Source organism: Vanessa atalanta, chromosome 28 (assembly GCF_905147765.1).
Source record: "Vanessa atalanta chromosome 28, ilVanAtal1.2, whole genome shotgun sequence".
NCBI lineage: Eukaryota > Metazoa > Arthropoda > Insecta > Lepidoptera > Nymphalidae > Vanessa > Vanessa atalanta.
The window spans coordinates 2,792,207-2,812,849 of NC_061898.1; the positions used below are offsets into that span (position 1 = coordinate 2,792,207).

Consider the following 20,643-nt stretch of genomic DNA (forward strand, 5'->3'; position numbering starts at 1 on the left):
GCTGCATGATGCACACAATAGGTTTAACTCGAAATTTATCGATAAGTTATAAAACTTAAATTTGACAATGACAAAAAATATCTCAATATTGTACGTAAACGAACATGTACATTATATCATTGTTTACAATGCGTAACTATAAAAATCTCTCAATCATATAACAAGTGCTGTTCCATCTTGTTGAAACTTCATGAATTAACTTTGTTTCTTTTTCAGTGATTTTGTTAGTACCTTTCGAAATTTTACTAATATAAATGCCCCATTCAGAACAAAAATTCAAAAGTATCTCAGCAATATAATCAGAATTGTAACGGTCAAATGACTGATATACTCCAAGAGTAATAGAAAAAAAATTGGTAAGATATACCAAAGCGACCTGTAAACCTGTGACCGGCGAAGTAAGGGAGCCTCAAAGAAAGATAATCGGAGAACTTATCTAATAGTTTAAGCCGCTTTGTGAGCGCACACTATTCCCCCGCAATTAGTATATAAGTTCGACTTTAAGGAGAAGTTCATCATAATGCCTCCGGGTGGCAAGCATAAAGGACAGTCGCTGTACACAAGCATAAAAACGAAAAACAACGCTTAGGAAGAAGGGCAGAAGATTCGCGGACACGCAACACGTGAATTTTCAAGAACACACGGTCCGTTTCGTAACGTGGGCCCAGGAACATGACAGCGGTTAGATGATACATCTGAAGGGAGTCAAGAAAGTATTAGTATCGGTGAATATTTGGCAGATTTTCCTAGTTCTTTCGATATTAGCCCTGACATGGTTGATATACAAAATAATCTGCCAAATGCTCCGAGTGCATCTCAGGTTGCCGCGGGCGGTGGAGCAAGTTCTATGGACACCGATGCATCGTTGGAAGGAGGAGCAGGAGGACCTGGAGCGTCTTCCGTCGGCGGTGGATTTTCTTCGAAACCAGGTTCGAAATTTGGTTCATTCCATTGTATGATTCGGCGTTGAACACATTCTTGTAAAGGAAAATTACAATATTTATTAAAATTACTCATACACCCAAAATTAATAAAAGCATGACAAACACAATCGAAAAAATAATTCTTCCCACTATTGGGATCGCCTTCTTCGGCGGCATTACTTCCTCTTCCTCGGCGGAATCTTCGTCCGTCGTTGACGGTTTGCGAGGACGCTTCGCCGAGGCCAAGATCGACTTTTTCGCAATCGTTTTCGACTTCGAAGTCAAAGCTTTGCTCGATTGCTGACCACTGCTGTTGCGATTGAATGTCACTGTTTTCTTTTTCAGTTGTGTATTCTCTCGCATAAATCTACGTCGGCAACTTCCTCCGCTGTACGTGCAGTCGTGGATAACATGGAAGTGATCGTTGTGTCCGGTAATGAACAAGATTCCTCTTCCTCGTCTTACAATAGCTGCTTACAATAACTCTTTATAAGAGCGCTGATTTTACATTTAATATTTACAATTTATTGCTAAAATACAAAACAATATTCGAATATTATTAATAATATTCATTTAAGCACCATTTAATTCGTAACTATGATAGAAGTTTATAATCAGAGTTATAATAAATTTGACAGAAGTATGACCCATACGAATTAACTTCACACGAGGGGAGCACGCTATCCTCCCCATGCCCGTATTTTCAGCTCCCTCGTGACGTTACATTGACGCGTCAGTCCTGCTAGCAAGCGATGCTCACGTTGATGGACGTCATCCGAGGGAAGTCTCAAGCTTACTCTTGCAGGTTTATTATTAGAAATCTTCAGAAGATCATCGCGATTATAATTATAACAGAATGTGTTGAATCCATATTAATTTTCTAAAGGATAGGTCACTATTCCCTCTAGAAATCACGTCCTGGCCTCCTGTAAAATACTCAAGTTACATTAACCTGTTAACCGGCGTAGTGTACGCCGCCGTAACCTTAACATTATTTATAAACGAGGATATAGTCAGTGGCGTAATTATCATAGGGCCTGGTGGTGTAGTGGCCCAGGGCTCCGGAGCTCATGGGGCCCTCTGAGCTATGCTTTGAAAAGAGCGGGACAGCCAACTCGCCAGCTCCTGATGCTGATGCGCGGTTTACAGCTTTTCGCTCCTCTCTCGATGCATATAACCGAAAATTTGACAAAATAGACAATTTTTTCACTGGATTTTGCCTTTTTAGTCAATGAAATAGCTACTGTTACTATTTGAAATTGTTGCAGAAAATCCCGCTAAATAATCAGAGTCCTTAACATAATCTGCTGTTATTGCCACTCCGGAGCTTTCTAGGGCCATGATCATCGGTTGATACATTTCTGGTAAACCTAGTAACAGAGTGCCGAGCCACTCATCATCAATATTTCTGAGAGGTGCTGATGACATAATTTTGTTGACATATTCTTCTATATTTTGACAATTTTCTAATGTTGTGGTTATCAGTTCACGTAGCAGACCAACCCGTCGCGTCAATCCTTTATCATCAAAGGCCTTGGCGAGATTATCCCATACCTCTTTTGCCGTTGTTGCTTCTTGTATTTGTATATGTACATAATTAATTGGATTTACAAGCAGAATTATCTTAGATTTTGATTTTATGTCGAGTTTGCTGTCATCCATAATTCTTCGTGTTCAAGGTATGTTTGCACCGCAAAGGGCAATGTCCATTTTTGGCCTAGCGTGAACAAGCTGCTATCAAAAAAACAAGTTTATGAAAAAAATAATATTAATTTTTAGCTAGCCATTCTATTATTGTTTGAGTGTACATTTGTATTTTATTGAAAAAATATTTTTAAAGTATCTTCATTGATTTGCTTTATTGATCCACGTTTTGTGTTACCAGCGAGATCAAGTAACGATTGCGTCAAATCGAATCATCTCGCAGTACTTAATACAACTATAAGTATTTAATACAAAAAAAAAAAAAAATTGTTTTAATTAGTTTCATCATTTAAAACGTTTTATAAACTGAAATATGAAGAATGTTAAACGTAATCATATCTGTTTTCGATCGATTTTGTAATGATTTTTTTCTAATGCAACACTAATAAAACAAAAAAATACAAATTGACATTGGTATGTCACAGACTGATTTTTACATTCGCTTTGTTTTCCTACATTGAGAGTGTTGATTTATTGTGGATTTTCTTACAACGATTGTTTATTCATTATGGACTCCGACCTATCTTTTTCCAATGACCCCGGCACATCTACGGACCCCGAATTTCGCTCAAACGATGACCCTGGCTTTTGTATTATGGACTCCGAACATAGCATAAACAATGACCAACACTCACGTAATATGGACCCCGAAACTAGCTCCATCGCTAACTACGGCTTGAATATGGACATTGAACAATACCAAAGCGTGTCTCATGATAGTCTGCACACAGAAGAAGTGACTTCTTGCCAATCCGTATCTCTGAGATGCATGAACTGTGGAACTGATTTGATAGAGCGAAGGCGACATAGTCTAGATCTTAATCAGGTTCAGTCAATACATATTAATAACATGATGTCTAAATATAATGATGAATAAAAATAAATCATAAAAAATTTTGTTTTATTTCGCTTTAACCTGTTTTTCCTCACATGACAAAAATCTCTTTTAAAACATTTTGATACAAAATTAAGTTCATATTCTCATTATTACTAGTTAGTGCTTTTAAACTACTTACAAAAAATATGATAAAATGTCTGTTCACGTCAGGCCAAAGTCCCCATACTAAGTGGACAATCTCCTTTGGGTAATTTTGTATGGGCCTTTGCAAGGTTTTTTTTTTTTCAGCGACCACTTATGTAAATGTTGCTAACGTATAAGGAAGTTAAGAAGGACACAATCGGAGGACCCCAAAACTAAGAATAATTGAAACTACTATTTTAAATAAAAAGTTAACTAATTAGAAACAAAAATGTACATAAATTCTACCGAAACTAAATGAAATCAGTCTTATATATTAGTAGCTCAAAAGTAATCATTTTTATCAGTCTCTAGCAATTTTTGGCATTCAAAAATAAATTTATATAAAATCAGATTATGAAAAAAATCTGGGATCAGTGACATATATTTTGAAGTAATTGAGAACACATAAAGCTGGTTTTTCTGGGCACACAGGACAAAAATAAGAGGTTTCTTTGCGTTTTTTTTCTTTTGTACAAAATCTACACGGCTTTCCTGGCATCTTCGTTTTTTCATTGGGAAGTATTTTTTCCATGTAATGGAAGTTATCTGGAGAAACTTGAGACAGTTGGTTTGCTGGTTGGTTTGATTGGAATGTGACGTCACAAAAAGCTAAGAAAACAACTACGATTCCGCTAACAATACATATAGTAATATTGCGAGTGAAACATAGACAAATTTCTTCTTTGATAAAACAACATCTAAAGCCTTTATTTCAGGTATTGATATCTCTTTTACAGGAAATAAGCTCTTTTAACTTCAATAGGAGTCATAACCTTTCACACAAATTCCATCCTCTCAAATCAAACCGACTCACTGACAGTGACAGTGACATCTCCCTAACCACATGGATAAGGCGGAAAACTCAGAAGAGATAACTAAGAAAAGCGATACAATAATGTAGTGATTTTCTTTACATACATAATAGATTCGACTCGAAATATGACGCGATTTTATTTTGCCTCTCAGCAGCCAAGGGTCACAATATTCAGGATTTTTCCTCCTTAGGTCTTCCAAATGATGTTCTTTAAATATTTTTATTAAATACGATCCGTTTTTAATATGCCTTCCATAATAACTACGTGCTTGCTGAATTTGGTACGTATCCAAAATGTATATTATTAGATCGTCGGCACTTAAAACCGGAAACTCATCGCCATCAGGAATCACAGCATTTATAGGCTGAAAATGAGCTCGTTATTATTATTATTATTTTGCAAAACATATTCACTAAGCGAATTCCCATTCTCTTCTTGATATTCTACTTATTACGTCATGAACTAATCGGTGATCAGTTAAAGGTGCACCAAATGCGTTCAGTAGTGCCGACGCAATTTTTATCTCTTCAAACACTTGTTTGTGTTGCAGCTACATTGAAGTTTTGGGATCGTAATTGACGAGATTGAGTTAATCTACCGTTTATTGTTTCTACGACCCAGCGACACATGGTGACTTTTCTAAACCCATTGCCTTGTTGAACACTTAGCTGGTGCTCTGCCTCGTCTTTTGTAGCGGGCAGGCACGGTACCCACATGTCTCCACTTAATATCAACACATCATCTTCATGGAAGAACCAATGAAAAAGAGGGCTTCTCATTACATCATAATAATATATAAGTATACATAATTAATTATTATGTATTTTAATAAAAATAACCACACTCGAGCCTATTTTATATTAAAAAAATATATGATAAAGTATAATTTTTTAATAATAATGTTATTTTCCAGATATCTCGCTTCTGGAACAAGTTATAAACGCCTTCAGAATAAGTACAGAATTTCGAAAAAAACGTTGGTTAAATTAATAAAAGAAACATGTGGAATTGTATGGAAAGTGCTAACACCTAAAGAAATGGCAGCCCCGAACAAAGAATCGTGGAAAAGAATCTCAGAAGGATTTAAAGACAACGCGAATTTCCCACATTGCTTGGGAACACTAGACGGCAAACACATTCGAATTCAGTGCCCTCGGAATTCCGGCTCTCTATACTTTAATTATAAAAAGTACAACTAAATCGTTTTATTGGCTTTGGTGGATTCGAATTGTTTATTTACTGTGATTGACGTAGGTTCTTATGGCCGTGAAAATGATTCTACCATTTTTCAATCTTCAATTCTAGGCCAGAAGCTAAATAAAGAAGCCCTTGATTTGCCGGAAGAAGAAGAACTGGTATTTGGCGGACCCAAAATGCCATATGTGATTGTAGCTGATGAGGCCTTTGGTATGCATCGAAATTTAATGCGGCCGTATCCAAATCAATGTCTTCCTACGGATAAAAAGATTTTCAACTACAGACTGTCTCGTGTGAGACGTTACATAGAATGTGTCTTTGGGCAAATCTCCTCAAAATTTCGCATATTTCATAATACAATAAATCTTCAACCGGACAGTTCAATCCTTGTAGTAAAAGCAGCTTGCATTTTGCACAACTTCATAAAGCGTCGAGCAATAAATGCTACTGACGGGGAAAAGGAAGACATATCCAATCAACAAAATATGACACCTGTACTTCAAAGGACAAGGAATTCGGGGTTGCAAATTCTATCTATCTATCTCAAGTAGTGTCTCAACTGCAGCCACGTTTTCTGAAGCCTCTGCATCAACTGGCCATCCGGATCAAAAATCGACAGACAAGTTCAAATTTTGGAACTCTTTGTAATGCCAATACACTGAGCTACGGGTTGGTGCTTCCGCATTAAACATAAATTTCAATTCACTGACAAAATGATTAGTAATTATAGAATATAATTGCTCGAAAATCGGGACGCGCTAACTCTGGCAACTTATAATAATTAAATATTCACAAAAAAATATTGGAGGTAGGTTGTTTTTTTTTTTTACTTGCTACCCATTTCCATATGAGATGTGCTATCATTGGTTATGTGATCTACGGATAATCAGCTAATTAAATGTTACCCAGTATATTAATATTTCATAAAATAAAATATTTTTAGATAATAATGTCATTTATGTAAATTATATGACATTAATTTTTCGGAAAACTAAACCAAAAAGTCACTTTCTAACTTTTTAAACAGTCTTTAATGTTCATTTCAATCATTATAAATTGTTATAATCACCGTTTTTTCATTTATTTCAACTCCTGATTTTTGTATAGCTTTTGCTGTTTTTTATGTCTCGGCTAGCTTTTCTCCAAAAAGAAAACTGTCAATTTCGGTAGAATATAAGTGATCCTTAATTTCTTTTTTAATAGTCGATGTTACAAAACTTCGACGAGACATAGATTCAATATACTGGGAGTCACATAATAGTCTAGCTGCATCTAATAAAAGTTTTATTATACCAGAGTCTTTATTTTGACTTGAAAATATAGTTGTCAAAGCCTGACCTATACATGTAATAGCGTTTGCTTGTTGTTTCTGTTTTAATTCTATAGCTTTGTCCTTTTTTAGCAATATGTCAGACAACGCAGCTTTAATTTCAGGATTTAATTGGGGTGAACCAATTTTGAGGCAGTTTTCTGCTAAGAAATATTTCTCAAGAAGATCTCTTTTTATTTCTTTTGATAGACCCGTGGTAGCAATGTGTTCCCACCGGATGGCAAGTTCAGTTTGTATTGATGAACTGAATTTTTTACTTTTAGAAGGGGTTTCACCTAGCAGTTCCAGAATATTATTATCCAAAACAACCGGAGTTTCACTTGGTGCTTCAGAAGTTGAAGGTATATCGGAAATATTTTCCTTGATCGGTTGGTCCAATCCCACTTCAACTGGTGACGAATGAATTATACTCATCGTATCATCTATGCTGTCGATGATTGCGGGAACATCTGCTGACACATCCGGTTGATTGTCTAAAATAAAAATTTTAAACTCGGTTACTATGTTCGTAACAAAGACACAGGCTCACAACCTGTGCTCAACATATTAATGTGAAGGTATAATCCTTAGAAGAATCCTCAACACTTTTTTGTTATAATTCATACAAAGGCGATAGTCTCACAAACTATCCTCAATGTATATTATCGTGAAGGTAACACTCTCTATGGAAGTGTACTCAACACTTAGGCTAAGTTCATATGGCCGCGCGGCACCGCGCGCCGCCGCGCGATGTGAGAGTTCACATGACAGGGTATATACGAGCGCCAGTCTGGCATTAACATTGATATACAATGGACGTGGAGGAGGCAATTTGCTTGTGGATTTTATATAGAAGACTGAGACGTCGCAGAAGACGACAAAGGCGATACTGGGTGCATCCAATATTAAGTGACAGACTTTCTTCAAGCCTGTTTGTCACCTTATACCCTGAGTTGAGGTTACATGAAGAAAAATTTTTTAATTATTTCCGTATGTCAGTTGCAACCTTTGATTTTTTATACGATTTCATTGAAAATGATTTAAAATCCAGTGAAAATGCTGTAAGATATTGCATATCACCAAAAGAAAAACTCATTGTAACATTGCGGTAAGTTAACTGTTTATTAATCATAATCACAGTAAAAATTATAAAAGATAAGAAATTATGAGCGAGGCTTCTTAGCAAATTAAAGTTTAATTGAACAGATCTAATTCTTGAGAATCTTCGTATGACGGGTCACAAGTAACATCACCCGGGGGTGATGTTGCTTGCGATGAACTTGTGGGAGGTGAAGTGTATGAATTAGTTGTATAGCCATATTGTGTTGATTCTCTATCAGAGTACTGCATTGGGTTGCTATATTGAGAACTTTGAAATGAAGCATGATAGTTTCTGGGTGGTCGTTGTGAGCTATATGAAGTAGACGGGTAGTTAAAATCTTCAAGTGGCTGTGCTCGTGTAGCTTGGTATCGTTCTAATAAATTATAAATTTCAATAATTTTCAGTTTTAAACGCCGGTTTTCAGGAACTTTTTTTATTTCCCTAACCAATGAAAGACAAAATAATTTATCTTCATCGTCATCTTTCTTTTCTGCTGCATTATTATTTCGAGTATTTATGCTTTGTTGTAAAAGATTTGCAAAATGTTCATCGGCAGGGTGAAGTTTGAATTTTTTCCGGGGCACATTTTCTGTTGAAGCTTGAACGCCGCTGCTGTTAACTGCACTATCCAAATCAGGATTCTCTGTAACTTCCGCAACATCAAGGCTGTTGTCAGTTTTTCTTTTCTGGACAACTTGTTTAAGAAATGACAATCTTTGGAAATACGCAAATGAAGATGGTGTTGATGCTGAGGAACCGGACTTCAAATGTTTTGTTTTCTTAAGTTCTTTTACATAGGCATCTCGTAAATTTTTCCATTTTTTTTGCAAAATCGATCCTAGAAAGTAAATAATTAATTATTAGTTTTCATTGCAAAACTATTGAAAAATGTTGTACGATACGGGTGCATAAAGAGTCCTTATGACCTACTTTATGCAAATTGTACTTTGTGCACTTTATGCTCACGTGCCACACTGTAAACACTCGCTATGAATGTGTTTTCTTTGTAGCACTTATTCAGTAAAGATTTACTTAAAAGAAATAGACATAGACATAGAATTAGGAATAGGAATAGGAGTAAGTAGGGGTAGGAATAGGTATGGGAATAGGAATTTGACGAGGAATAGGAGTAGGAATAGAAATGGAATATTTATCGTGGCACGTGAGCATATACACTTTATGCTCGCGTGCCACACTGTAAACACTCGCTATGCTTGTGTTTTCACTGTAGCACTTATTCGGTAAAGATCTACTTTATGCACGTGTATCTTAAATAACTATTATGTTACAGGTACCTAGCAACTGGTTCTTCATTTGCAGAGTTACAATATTATTATAAAATTGGCAAGTCTACGATATCGGGTATAATTAAGCAAGTGTGCCAAGTTTTATGGAGAAATTTAAAAACTTTGGTCATGAGTCCACCAACAAAAGAAATCTGGACACAAATATCTATACAATTTGAAAATAAAGCATATTTTCCAAATTGTGTTGGAGCGTTGGACGGCAAACACGTTCGTTTAATACAGCCACCAGAATCAGGATCAATGTATTACAATTACAAACACTTTTTCTCATTAGTTTTAATGGCTTTATGTGATGCTAACTATTGCTTCATATGGATAGACGTTGGAGCTTACGGAAAAGACAGTGATTCGGGTGTTTTCAAGGAAACGTCATTATTCAAAAAACTCTCAGAAAATTCGTTGAACTTACCAGAGCCTAGATCTATCACAAATAATGAGAGCGATGCATTTAAACTACCATACGTAATTGTAGCTGACGAGGCTTTCGCTATGACTAAAAATTTGATGAGACCCTATGGTGGTAAAATGTTGTCAAAAGAAAAAAAAATATTTAACTACCGCCTTTCTTTAGCACGAAGGTATGTCGAATGTACATTTGGCATAATGTGTAACAACTGGCGTATCTTACACCGGCCAATAGACGTGAAGATAGATTTTGCTGTTGATATCGTCAAAGCTATTTGTGTTTTACATAACTTGGTAAGGATGAGAGATGGTATAAATGAGGATGATATGATCAATCCAGCGCCATTACCTAATGTGAATCCAACTAACAGTGGACGAGCAATCCATGAAGTAGATAATATTCGAACTAAATTCACAAATTATTTTGTTACTGAAGGTAAATTAGATTGGCAAGATAAAATGGTGTAATAGGTACCTACCTATGATTTTATAAAACTTATTTTAAATAAATAAAACTAATTAAAAAAAATACTTACCCAAATTTTTCTTTTTTTCTTCGGAATCATCATTTTTGCAAAAAATTAAAACTAGTTCTTCCCAAGACCTTCTTTTTAATATTTTATTTGAATAATCCTTAGAGTTAAGATTCCAAATCGCATCTCTTTTTTCGATTTCGTCGATAAGCAAATCGATAGGCACAATGTCATCTTCGGTACTCATTGCATCGATCTATGTGTCTTTCCGTCTCAAGGCGCGCGGATCAACTGAACAGGTCGATACAGGTTTGAAATACTTGTGCCGCGCGGCAGCGCGCGGTTCTAGATCTTGCGCGCGGGTCAGAGCGCGCCGCGCGTTGGCGTGCGGTACCGCGCGGTAATGTAGACGATAATTATCGTTTATATTGATCTTGTGCCGCGCGGTTCGTAGTTCCGCGCGGTACCGCGCGGCCATATGAACTTAGCCTTAACAATGTTGGGGCGATAAAAAGTCAGTTTGTCACATGTCATATGAACGGCTATACCTAACGTTAGTACTTCACGTCCAATCATGATGTCATAATGTAAAAGGTGATCAGGTAAGACATGAAAAACAACCTCTACCGGGATATCATTGATTTCACTGCGATACAATTTGTAACGTACTGCTAATAGTGTTTTTGCCTCTAACAGACATCACAACAACATTATTAAAACATTTTCCATGAAATTTACAAGCTATAGACTCTTTCATTAGCGAGCACTCAGCACCAGAATCGTAAGTAAAATTAAACTGCTCACCAGCATTTCGAAGCAGCCCCTCAGGCGAGTTGACGACACACACGTGGACTCGCTTCTCTTAATAATAATAATAATAATAATCTTTATTTTGAAAAATATAAGCATTACAGTAATTACACCAAGTCGCTTATATCTACACTAATTACTTAACAATTTTTTTCTTTTTTTTTAAATATTCATACTAATTTGACTAAAACATACTAAAATTTAGTAAAAATAAAAATATAATTTATAAAAAAAGTAAACAAAAATAAGCTTAAATCTATTTAGCTTGCAAAGGCCCGGCCACACTGCTAGTGCTGTCCTCTTTATTGCCCCTCCGTGAACAGTTTTTCGCATAGTGCCCTGTGGCATGGCAGTTGAAACAGGTAACAGAAGCAGCAGAAGAAGTCTTCCTTGGCATGGCATCAGCAACTGGTGGCTTTGGTTTCACGTCTTGACTCCTTGCTCCGCTTCTTGAGTGACATTGTACTGCTTTGTGACCCGGTTTGCCACTAATGTAACACTTTGCAGCAGCGGTATCAGAAGTAAAACGAGATCTTTTCGGATCGTGACTGTGATCATGTGCGTAGGATGATTTCCGTTTCAAAAGTGAAGTAGCTTTAAGTTCTTGTTGCAGGCGGTTTCTGGTGGTAATATTTTCCGTGAAGGAGAGGTTCAAATTGAGAAATATGCGCTAGGATAGTGGACACTGCAATTTGTTCAACTGAGAGATTTTTCCACTTCGACATAATAGATGACATCAATTTTGCCGCGTATGAGGCTAAACATTCGTTTTCTTTTGGTCTACCATTGTTTAAATTAATCAAAAACGCAGCAGAAGTTTCGGCACTCTCATACCTGGCAGTAAATAAATCCTTAAAGTTGGTCCAGGTCATTCCATGAAATGACACTTGCGATAGGCCAGGCCGAAGCTTGTCCTTTAAGCGCACGACTCAAAGCCATCATGAGTGAAGCGCCTTGTAAGTCTTGATCCTTGATGCACATGTCCGCGGTTGTAATCCATGCGCGAGCATCCACGTTGTAATATACGTTGTTCAAAAAATCCGAATTTTCCAAAGCGACCTTTTGTAAGCTAAGTCCTTTTATCAGTGAAATTATTAAAGAAATTGTGACGTAATCTTCGTCTGATATTTCAACAGTGCAAGTCTCTAGTGGTTCGAATATATTTATTAATTCTTCAACGACTGAATAGTCATTCGTAATAAGATTTGCTGGTGTATTCGGAAGCTCACTTAAAGTTAATGTCAGCTCTTACTTCTAGTATTCGTTTTAGCATGTAAAATGCAGAAAACCACCTAGTTTCTACAAATTTTATTAATTTTAATTGAGGCCATGAGAACCATAGTGGCCTAATTCAATGGACAAGCTTTTTGAGTACCATAGAAAATAGAAACAGTATTTTTTTAATCAACTAACACTCTTAAGAATACAAACTTTTTATTACTTTTATGTTTTATTTGAACTATTAATGTTCCAATTTATGATTGTAATAGTGAGAAAATAGCTTTTTTGCTATTTTTCTACATTTTATACACAGATAGGCCACTATGGCAGTAGGTTTTTGGCAAAAGGTTAGAAAAAAAATGGTTGTTAGGCCAATTGTTTATTAAAAAACACTTACTAAAAAAAGCAACATCAACAGCAATAACAATAAAGGTATTCTTAGTCACTATCAATGTCATCCTCAACATCTATGACATTTCTTACCGACACATTATCTTTGATACTGGTATAAAAGCTGTGATGCACTGGAGGTATAAAAGGCAAAAGATCTAATAAGTCCTTTTTTTTCTCACAACTTATGGGTTTTCCATCAGGGTTTAAAGGATCCAGCTTAATACCAGTCAAATCTGTAGAGCCCCTTTTCTTTAAATCTACATTTTCAAATAAAACATCTTCATTATTAGAATATTTAAAAAATAATTTAAATGGATGCATTTTATGAAACAGGAGCCACTGTATGCTGAGCCACTGTACCTTTGATTTTTCAGCAGTTATCTTCCTGTTGGTAATGTTATTCTCCAACTTTTTGTTGAAATAAAGTCATCTTTTGTCATTTTTATGACATCAAATGGGTTCCTGTCCCTAGCTGCCTTAATAACAGTAGTCCAGTCATCCGGTAAGTAAATATTTTTGAAAAACTTGTTCTTTTTCTCCACTAATCCAAAATCTTGGTCACATGCTAAGTATGAGTGCCCACTGACATAGAACTTATGGTCTATGTTATCTACTGTGTAATCTGGATGGGCAACAATATACTGGCAAAGAGTAGCCATTTTAATATTTCTGTTTTGACCACCGCACTGGTCTGAGTACATAATTAACTTTTTAGTCTTGACTTTCTCTTTGATAAAACGCAATAAGCAGGAACCAATCTCCTGAGGACCCCTGGAAGCTATAGTTTCATCCCACACATACATAGTTACTTCATCATTATTAGCATTATGAATTCCCAGGCAGTAAGTCCAAAGCTGTCTTTTATAATAGCAAATTCCTGTAGAAATAACAGGAGTAGGTAAAGTTTTCATGAGATCAAATAAATAATAATAATAACTGTTAAATCAGAATCATCTGCAGCTCTATTCTTATATATCTTAAAATTATTTCTTGCAGATTCAGTCTTTAAGAGATGTAGTTTCCTTTGAGAATCAAGTTCATCCTTTTTGACAGATGATTCTTCAGCTTCTATTTTTATTTTAAAATTATCACATTTTTTACAGGAATCAGTAATTGGTGCATGAAAAGATAGGTTGAATTGCTCATTAAAAACTTTTCTAAACATAAAATTTTCACTTGACACTTGTTCAGAAGGTGGTGTTTCTTCTTTATATAAAGAAATCAGTTTAGGCAAGCCCAAGTCAGATGCTAAATACATTCGGTTTGTGCTCTTGTGTAGGGTATAATGTGCCTCATATTTGGGAAATTTATTGATAAAGTTTTTAACAATTTATATTTTGTTCTCTGGAGTTTTATTTGAAGGCACATGGTTTCCTCTTAGATCTGTGGAAGGTGTGGGAATAACTAGTTTATCTTTTAAAACTCTAGACAATCAGCCATCACTGACACCAAAAAGCTTTTTAAAAAATGTTTTGCATACAGTAACATATAAGCCATCACCATTAAGAACTTGATACACCCTTGAATTTGAACGCCTAGATTCAGCAGAAGCAGTGCATGTCTTTTTTGGCATCACCTTAATTAACACGTTAACTGCCATGTCAGGCACCGGTGCTTGACAGACATCGTACCTGTTAAGGCCATGTCAGTCCCGGGTGACTGACGCCACAGTATGTAATTCAGATGATCCCAGGGAGCTGTCCGGCACGTTTAGCTCATTATTGTCTATTAAAATTGACTGACAAAACCCTGGAAAAACTATGTTCAACTTGGCCTAACGTTTTTATGTTTAGAACGGGATTTATTTAGGTTTTATTGAGAAAAATAAAATGTGACACAATGAAACTATGAGAACTTTTTATTGTTCGATATAATCATATTTTGGGCTTATAGAGCTTAGAAAATTATAAAAAAAATGTCATTTTAAGTAATGAAATACCATCAGGGCCGTCTTAAGTGTATTCTGCGCCGGGGTGCGGGACTCAGCCTGCTCCCTCGGAGGCTGCCCGGCGCCTGCTGCTGAACATAGGCAATGGCGTTAAGTTCAATAAAATATCCAACAATTCGGCGCTCAAAAGGCGCCCGCGTGCGCTCCGCGCCCGTGTGCACCGTACCCCTAGCATCCTCTGGTAAAGACGGCCCTGAATACAATAATCAGTTAGAGAGGTCAAAGAAAAGTTACATTGTTTTATGTTCCTCGTTGAAACGAGATAGGCAAAAATGTGGTTCGTTGGGGCATTGTGGGCAATAAGTATTCACTTGCTTGGGCAATATGTACGCACTATGCGGATAGCCGGATAGATAGATAGATAGATAGATAGATAGGTCAACCGACCGGTGAGCCGCAGGACGCGGTTGCAACTGCGGTTAACCGGGCGGCGGCTAGCCGTAACCGCAACCGGAAAGTGCGGATAGGATAACTTTGCGGTTTCATCGAACCATTTCGAAGATGGACGCTGAAGAAGTCGCAGCTATTTACTTGCGCTATCTGCCGCTCGTCCTCTTTCAGTTTCTCGGCGGCTGCTGCAGCCTTCGTTGCAGCCGCAGCCTCTCGCCTGGATAGGCCGATACCGGCATATTTGCCGGTAGTAGCGGGTCTACCTTTCCCTTTCTTCTCCCTGTCGCTTAGCGCCGAATCCGACCCTGAATCTGCAACCTCTCTCGCGCGTTTGCATGAGCGTTTGGTGTTGTCGCTCACCGCGCTCGCCACGCTCATGCGGCTCGACACGCTGTCGGTATCCGATAGCGCGCCCATTCTCTCCAGTCGTACCACAGGTACCTTCGTAAAATCGATGTCCGTTGTGCATGCGGTGTGGTCGTCAGAAAAAATCGGTCGTGCTACTTTGTCCCCCTCAGATTTCGAAATGGGACAGCCCGATACTTCCAATACCTTGAGTTAACTCTCCATTGCCAACTTTTAACAGCATCTCTGAAAAAAGCTTGTTTTCACGTAAAGACAAAGAAACACTCATGTTTGCTTTAAGTTGTAATATTTGACGAAAATCTCCTGAGAATAGAGTAGTACATCCACCCATTGGTGAATTTTTGTTACGCAAATCTCGCATTGGTCTATCCAGTGCTTCCACAGACGTCTTGTGTGACATAGTGGTTTCGCCCCAGACTATTAATGAGCAGTCACGCATCAATTGGGCTGTATTGCTCTGAGGGCTTAGCCAAGTTGGCATTCTACAATCGTAATCGCTAATAGAAAACTAAACAAATGTATGGGCATGACGTCATCTCAACGCTAAGTCACGTGATCGAAACAAACGAATAGAAAAGTCGTAGACAAGTTGACAATCGTTTAAAATGATAGAATTGAATATAATCGTTTCTACAACGATAATCGCTAACTCCATACAAAATGGTAGACAAGTTACAGTTTTGACAAGCGCTGACGAAACGATGTCGAAGTTTTTGATCGATAACTAAGCGATCTTAGAGACTCAATAGTTAACGCTAAAAAAATGGCGTCTTACATGGTGATCGACAAGTGTTTTGTTTGTTAAACTTATTTTTTTCTATTATTACCTTTTAAAATGCATACTTTAAATATGTTGTGGTGTGCTCATAATGAAGAAGTGTGGCTTAGGCGGCAAAAAAGAGACAAAAATCGTCAGTGCATGGAAAACATACGCGAAATGCCGGCAACATTATTTGTGCAGCAATTTCGGCTAGACAAAGCAACCTTTGAAGCTCTTTGTCATGAACTCCGACACAAGACTTCGTTAAAAGGAACCAAAGAGATTCCATTCAATGTTAAGGTAAGTGCTTAATAATCTTATTGATAATTTATTTATTTATTAAGGACACACCACATGTCATAATAAAAACATATTCAGAATTAACATAAAGTGTGTGACTCTTCAAGACAGCCACAACAGTTATTTACGTTACAGTTATATAATAATAACATAAACAATATTTTTACAATAATAAAATTACTCACAATAGAATATTGTATTTGATATTTATTTTTTAACGTAACTATGATAAATTTCCTTTCCTGAATTGTTGTGTGTTTGTAGGTATTGTGCACTCTTAGTTTCCTAGCAACAGGATCCTATCAGCGAATTGTTGGGGTTTCTCAGCATCTTGCCCAACGGACAGCTAGTCGGTGCATAAGACAAGTCATTGATGCTTTGAACCACTCTGCTATCATGGAAAAATGGATCAAGTTTCCGAAAACACGACAAGACAGAGCATTTATAAAACAAGAGTGAGCATTTAAAGTAACAATATTTAATTTATGAAATAAATTTAATAAACATAACATTTTAATTTACGAGGTTCCAAAGAAGATTTGGCCTGCCTGGTGTAATTGGGTGCATAGACTGCACCCATATAGCTTTGGTAAAGCCCAACCATGAAGAGCATCTTTTTTATAATAGAAAAGGATATCATTCCTTAAATGTTCAAATGGTAGATATAATTATTATTTATATTGTACGGCATGTTAGAGTGAGATATCAGTCTTAATAGAGGTTTTATTTTCAGGTTTGTGATAGTAATCTTTTAATTTTAAATGTAAATGCAAAGTTTGGTGGAGCTACACATGATTCACATATATGGTCTTCTAGTAGAGTTGAATTATATATACGTGAACTTAATCAAAATAATGAGCAAGTATGGCTCTTAGGTAGGTATTTATAATAATAAAAAGATCTAATCTAAAAGAGTTTAATTGTGACTAACCAAATTTTAAAATAATTTTCAGGTGACTCTGGATATCCATAACGCCCTTGGCTTATGACACCTATCCTCAATGCAGTTGAAGGTTCTAGGGAAGACCAATACACTCGATTGCATGTGCAAGCCCGTAACTGCATTAAGCGATGTTTTGGATTACTCAAAGCAAGGTGGAGATGTTTGCTTAGAGACAGGGTTCTTCACTATCATCCTCGTGTAGCTAGCAAAATTACAATGGCATGTTGTGTATTACACAATATAGCTCTGCAAGCTGGGCTGCCACCACCACAATGATACAATGATGCAAGATCCCACATCCACTGTGTTTGTAGGTAGCCAGAGTGAAGTAATCCAAGGAAGAGCCATGCTGAGTTGTTTATTGAATAGGATATAGTAAGATTATTTTAAGCTTTAATATGAATCTATTTTACATTTCTTAATTATAAATCAAACTTTTATACTCTATACTTAATTTATCTTCTGTAAATATTAATAAGTTGATTGTGTTGTGAATCAAATATCAAGTAAATCAAGTCTAGGTAATTTTACTTTAAATGTAATTTATTTAATAATAAAACAGATTTATTATTACAACAATTTTTTTATTAAAACATTTATAATTAAATAAAAGACGTTAAAATATAATTATATTATATATATTAAAATATAATATAATATAAATAATTTAGTATTATTGTGTAGGTAAGAACAAAAAAAGAACATTTAGGTAAAATCAGGTTTCTTAAATGCTACAACAAAATTAAAGTAATCAAAATAAAATTATTCTTATTTAAGTAGACTTTTGAAACATTATTTTACAAAACTATATTAAGTGGCTACCGCCGGTTCTACACAGAAGAACTGACAAGAACCTCAATAGTTACTCTTTTCAAACATTTAAAATACAAACGAATATGAATGTATGAATCAACATAATTAAAAATAGCTGTAGAATTTTATTATACAAACGGATACATTGCAACAAGGATTTACTAGCATTGCGGAGTCAGAAACTTTAAAAAAAATAACTAATACTGTAGGCAATTTGAAATGTACGTAAGCCACAGCTGAGATCATTATTACTACATTGATATTTTATGGGATAATATCTGTTGAAGGCAGTGATGATGGTCTTAACTGTGGTAAAATTTCTATTAAATTGACTACTGTATTAGCTAAACTGTTTAAAATTTCGTTTTGCTTTTCTTGGACCTCAATTCTTTTAGACTCTAGTTTTAATCTTTCCAACTCTCTTTGATGGTAATTTTATTCACGGTCTGCCTCAAGTTGGAGCCGGCATTTCTCAACAGCCACAAACTCACTTGTGGCTCGTTCAAAGGGTGTTTGAACCCGGCGTGTGCGCGCTCGGAGGAGCCTACGGCGCCGCGGAGTTGAGTTGGGCGACGCTGAAGGATAAAGGCTTTTGTTGTTGCTAATAAAATAAAAAACTATATTTTAAATTGGGCACAAATAAATAAAAAAGGTACCTTGTATAGAGCATGAAGGAATAAAATCCAACATAATTTCATCCGTGGCTGTGGTAGAAATTTGGGGTGGACAGACCGTACAATTAGAATCTCTGGTCAGGGATGGTTGTGTTTCTCATTGATGGTTGAGCCTGAAAATATGGACAACTTGATAATTTTTATTTAAAGAAGAAAATACACTAATAAGCCAAGACCCCAAGCAAAAAAAAACTAGCATCAAAGCGTCTCTCTATAATTCCAGCTTGACCAACAACAGCAGTCAAACCCATTATACATAACACCCTCTCTTCTGAAGCAGTTAGAGTATTATCTGCTGGACCACCACCAGTACCAGAAGCCTCACGACGTATTGCTAAAGCTTTTTTCTTAGTTTTAGCTTTCCAGTCTGCCCACACCTGGACATTATTTGTTAATTTTTGTCATTAATATTTTCATCAATTATTTTATAATTTTTGAAATAAGCTGATTGATAATAATGAAGTGAATGAATGATAATTATAGAAAACTATAAAATAATATTTGTAGGGGGGTTTTATTAGAACCATACTTTTTTCCACTTGTCCCTTGGTTTTACTACTCCTCCACCTATGGAGTTTAATAACTCTTCTAATTGCTGCCACAGTCGGTCAGCTTTAATTCGGCCTTGTGGCCCTTGCTGGGGTCTCGTTATATCGCCATAACTAGAAGAAGTTAAAACTATTTCAGAGAAACAAAGGGTCTATTGATTAGGTAAAGAATCAAACACAATTATTGTTTGTTTCGTAAGTTAGTTCCTATCGCGTATCGCGTCATTGTTTATGTTTCAAACTTTCAAGTGCTACAGTATGATAGATTTTCAAATAACAAAGGAATATATTTACGAAATAACTAATAATTTTACGTACCTTTCCATAAATTCCAATAAAGTTGCAAACTGTTCTGGGCTTGCTTGAGATTTATATTTCATTCTATAAAAGTTATCATTTAAGGTATCGGTCATACTTAAGCAGGATAATAAAATAAAATTTCGAGTCACAAGTAATGTTTAAATTTACATTCGACACTGTGATATTGTTATAAACCAAATACAAGGAGAATATATACTCACCCTATTTAATTTACTTATTTTTTAACACTTCAAATAAATATTCTTCAAACTTCAATTCAAAACAAGAGTTGATCCCGCGCTCAAAGTACACAACTGCGACTTTGACGTTGGTTTGACGTTTGTAAGATCGCTCACCATAGACTGAAGTATAGGTTTTTTCTAAGTTCATTGTAGAATGAGCGATCGAATCACTCGTGTCAATTTGGCTAGCAACTTATCGTTTTCTATAATCGCTTACGCCGAAGCGTTAACGATTGTAGAAAGAGATTCGATATGAAACTTCACATACTAGATGACTACGCTCATGCATCGCCGCAACGCAACAACTAAGTTGTCTACATAAACTAAGCCAATACAAGTCTTGCGGCCAAACACGACATGGATTTGGTTTTCTACAAGGTAGCCTGCAGTCACGTGTCATGATTTTGGTCAAATAATGCGTGAAGTGCTTTGACTTTATGGACAGTCAGCTAATAAAATGGTTTGCCACCCAAGGGTTTGTTGAATGACGCGCAGTTTAAAAGACAACATCAGTTTCGTTTGCAGATCGATCTGAAAACTTTTATAAGTAGTGACTACAAATCATGTTAACTTTTTTACAAACAAAGACAAAAGTAAGTAATATACTACTGTTGCCGAACGTATCACACATGGTGGGGGCGCGTCCTGATTATTAGCCTAAGGCGGTCAGAAATCTTGA

General features: G+C 36.2%; 2 protein-coding genes and 1 pseudogene across 2 annotated transcripts; 1 reads left to right on the forward strand and 2 right to left on the reverse strand.

The window, feature by feature from the left end:
• Positions 1–816: 816 nt before the first annotated feature.
• On the reverse strand, positions 817–7,404 carry LOC125074526 (annotated as a pseudogene).
• An 8,675-nt stretch (positions 7,405–16,079) lies between these two features.
• Positions 16,080–17,793, forward strand: LOC125074854 (putative nuclease HARBI1). The gene is made up of 5 exons (XM_047686310.1): positions 16,080–16,444; positions 16,709–16,899; positions 16,970–17,102; positions 17,178–17,319; positions 17,398–17,793. Exons 1-5 carry the CDS (start codon positions 16,220–16,222, stop codon positions 17,415–17,417), a joined length of 711 nt encoding a protein of 236 aa, XP_047542266.1. The 5' UTR covers positions 16,080–16,219; the 3' UTR covers positions 17,418–17,793.
• An 811-nt stretch (positions 17,794–18,604) lies between these two features.
• Positions 18,605–19,886, reverse strand: LOC125074527. Its single transcript, XM_047685856.1, has 4 exons — positions 19,741–19,886; positions 19,404–19,536; positions 19,108–19,251; positions 18,605–18,775 (listed from the first exon to the last, which is right to left on the reverse strand). Exons 1-4 carry the CDS (start codon positions 19,833–19,835, stop codon positions 18,605–18,607), a joined length of 543 nt encoding a protein of 180 aa, XP_047541812.1. The 5' UTR covers positions 19,836–19,886.
• Positions 19,887–20,643: the final 757 nt, after the last annotated feature.

Coding starts and splice junctions, on each gene's coding strand:
- LOC125074527 (XM_047685856.1), bottom strand. CDS start 19,835: ATGACCGATACCTTAAATGATAACTTTTATAGAATGAAATATAAATCT. Junction 19,537..19,740: donor TTATTGGAATTTATGGAAAG/GTACGTAAAATT, acceptor AACTTCTTCTAG/TTATGGCGATATAACGAGAC. Junction 19,252..19,403: donor CAAGGGACAAGTGGAAAAAA/GTATGGTTCTAA, acceptor AATAATGTCCAG/GTGTGGGCAGACTGGAAAGC.
- LOC125074854 (XM_047686310.1), top strand. CDS start 16,220: ATGCATACTTTAAATATGTTGTGGTGTGCTCATAATGAAGAAGTGTGG. Junction 17,103..17,177: donor ATTCCTTAAATGTTCAAATG/GTAGATATAATT, acceptor TTTTATTTTCAG/GTTTGTGATAGTAATCTTTT. Junction 17,320..17,397: donor TGAGCAAGTATGGCTCTTAG/GTAGGTATTTAT, acceptor AATAATTTTCAG/GTGACTCTGGATATCCATAA.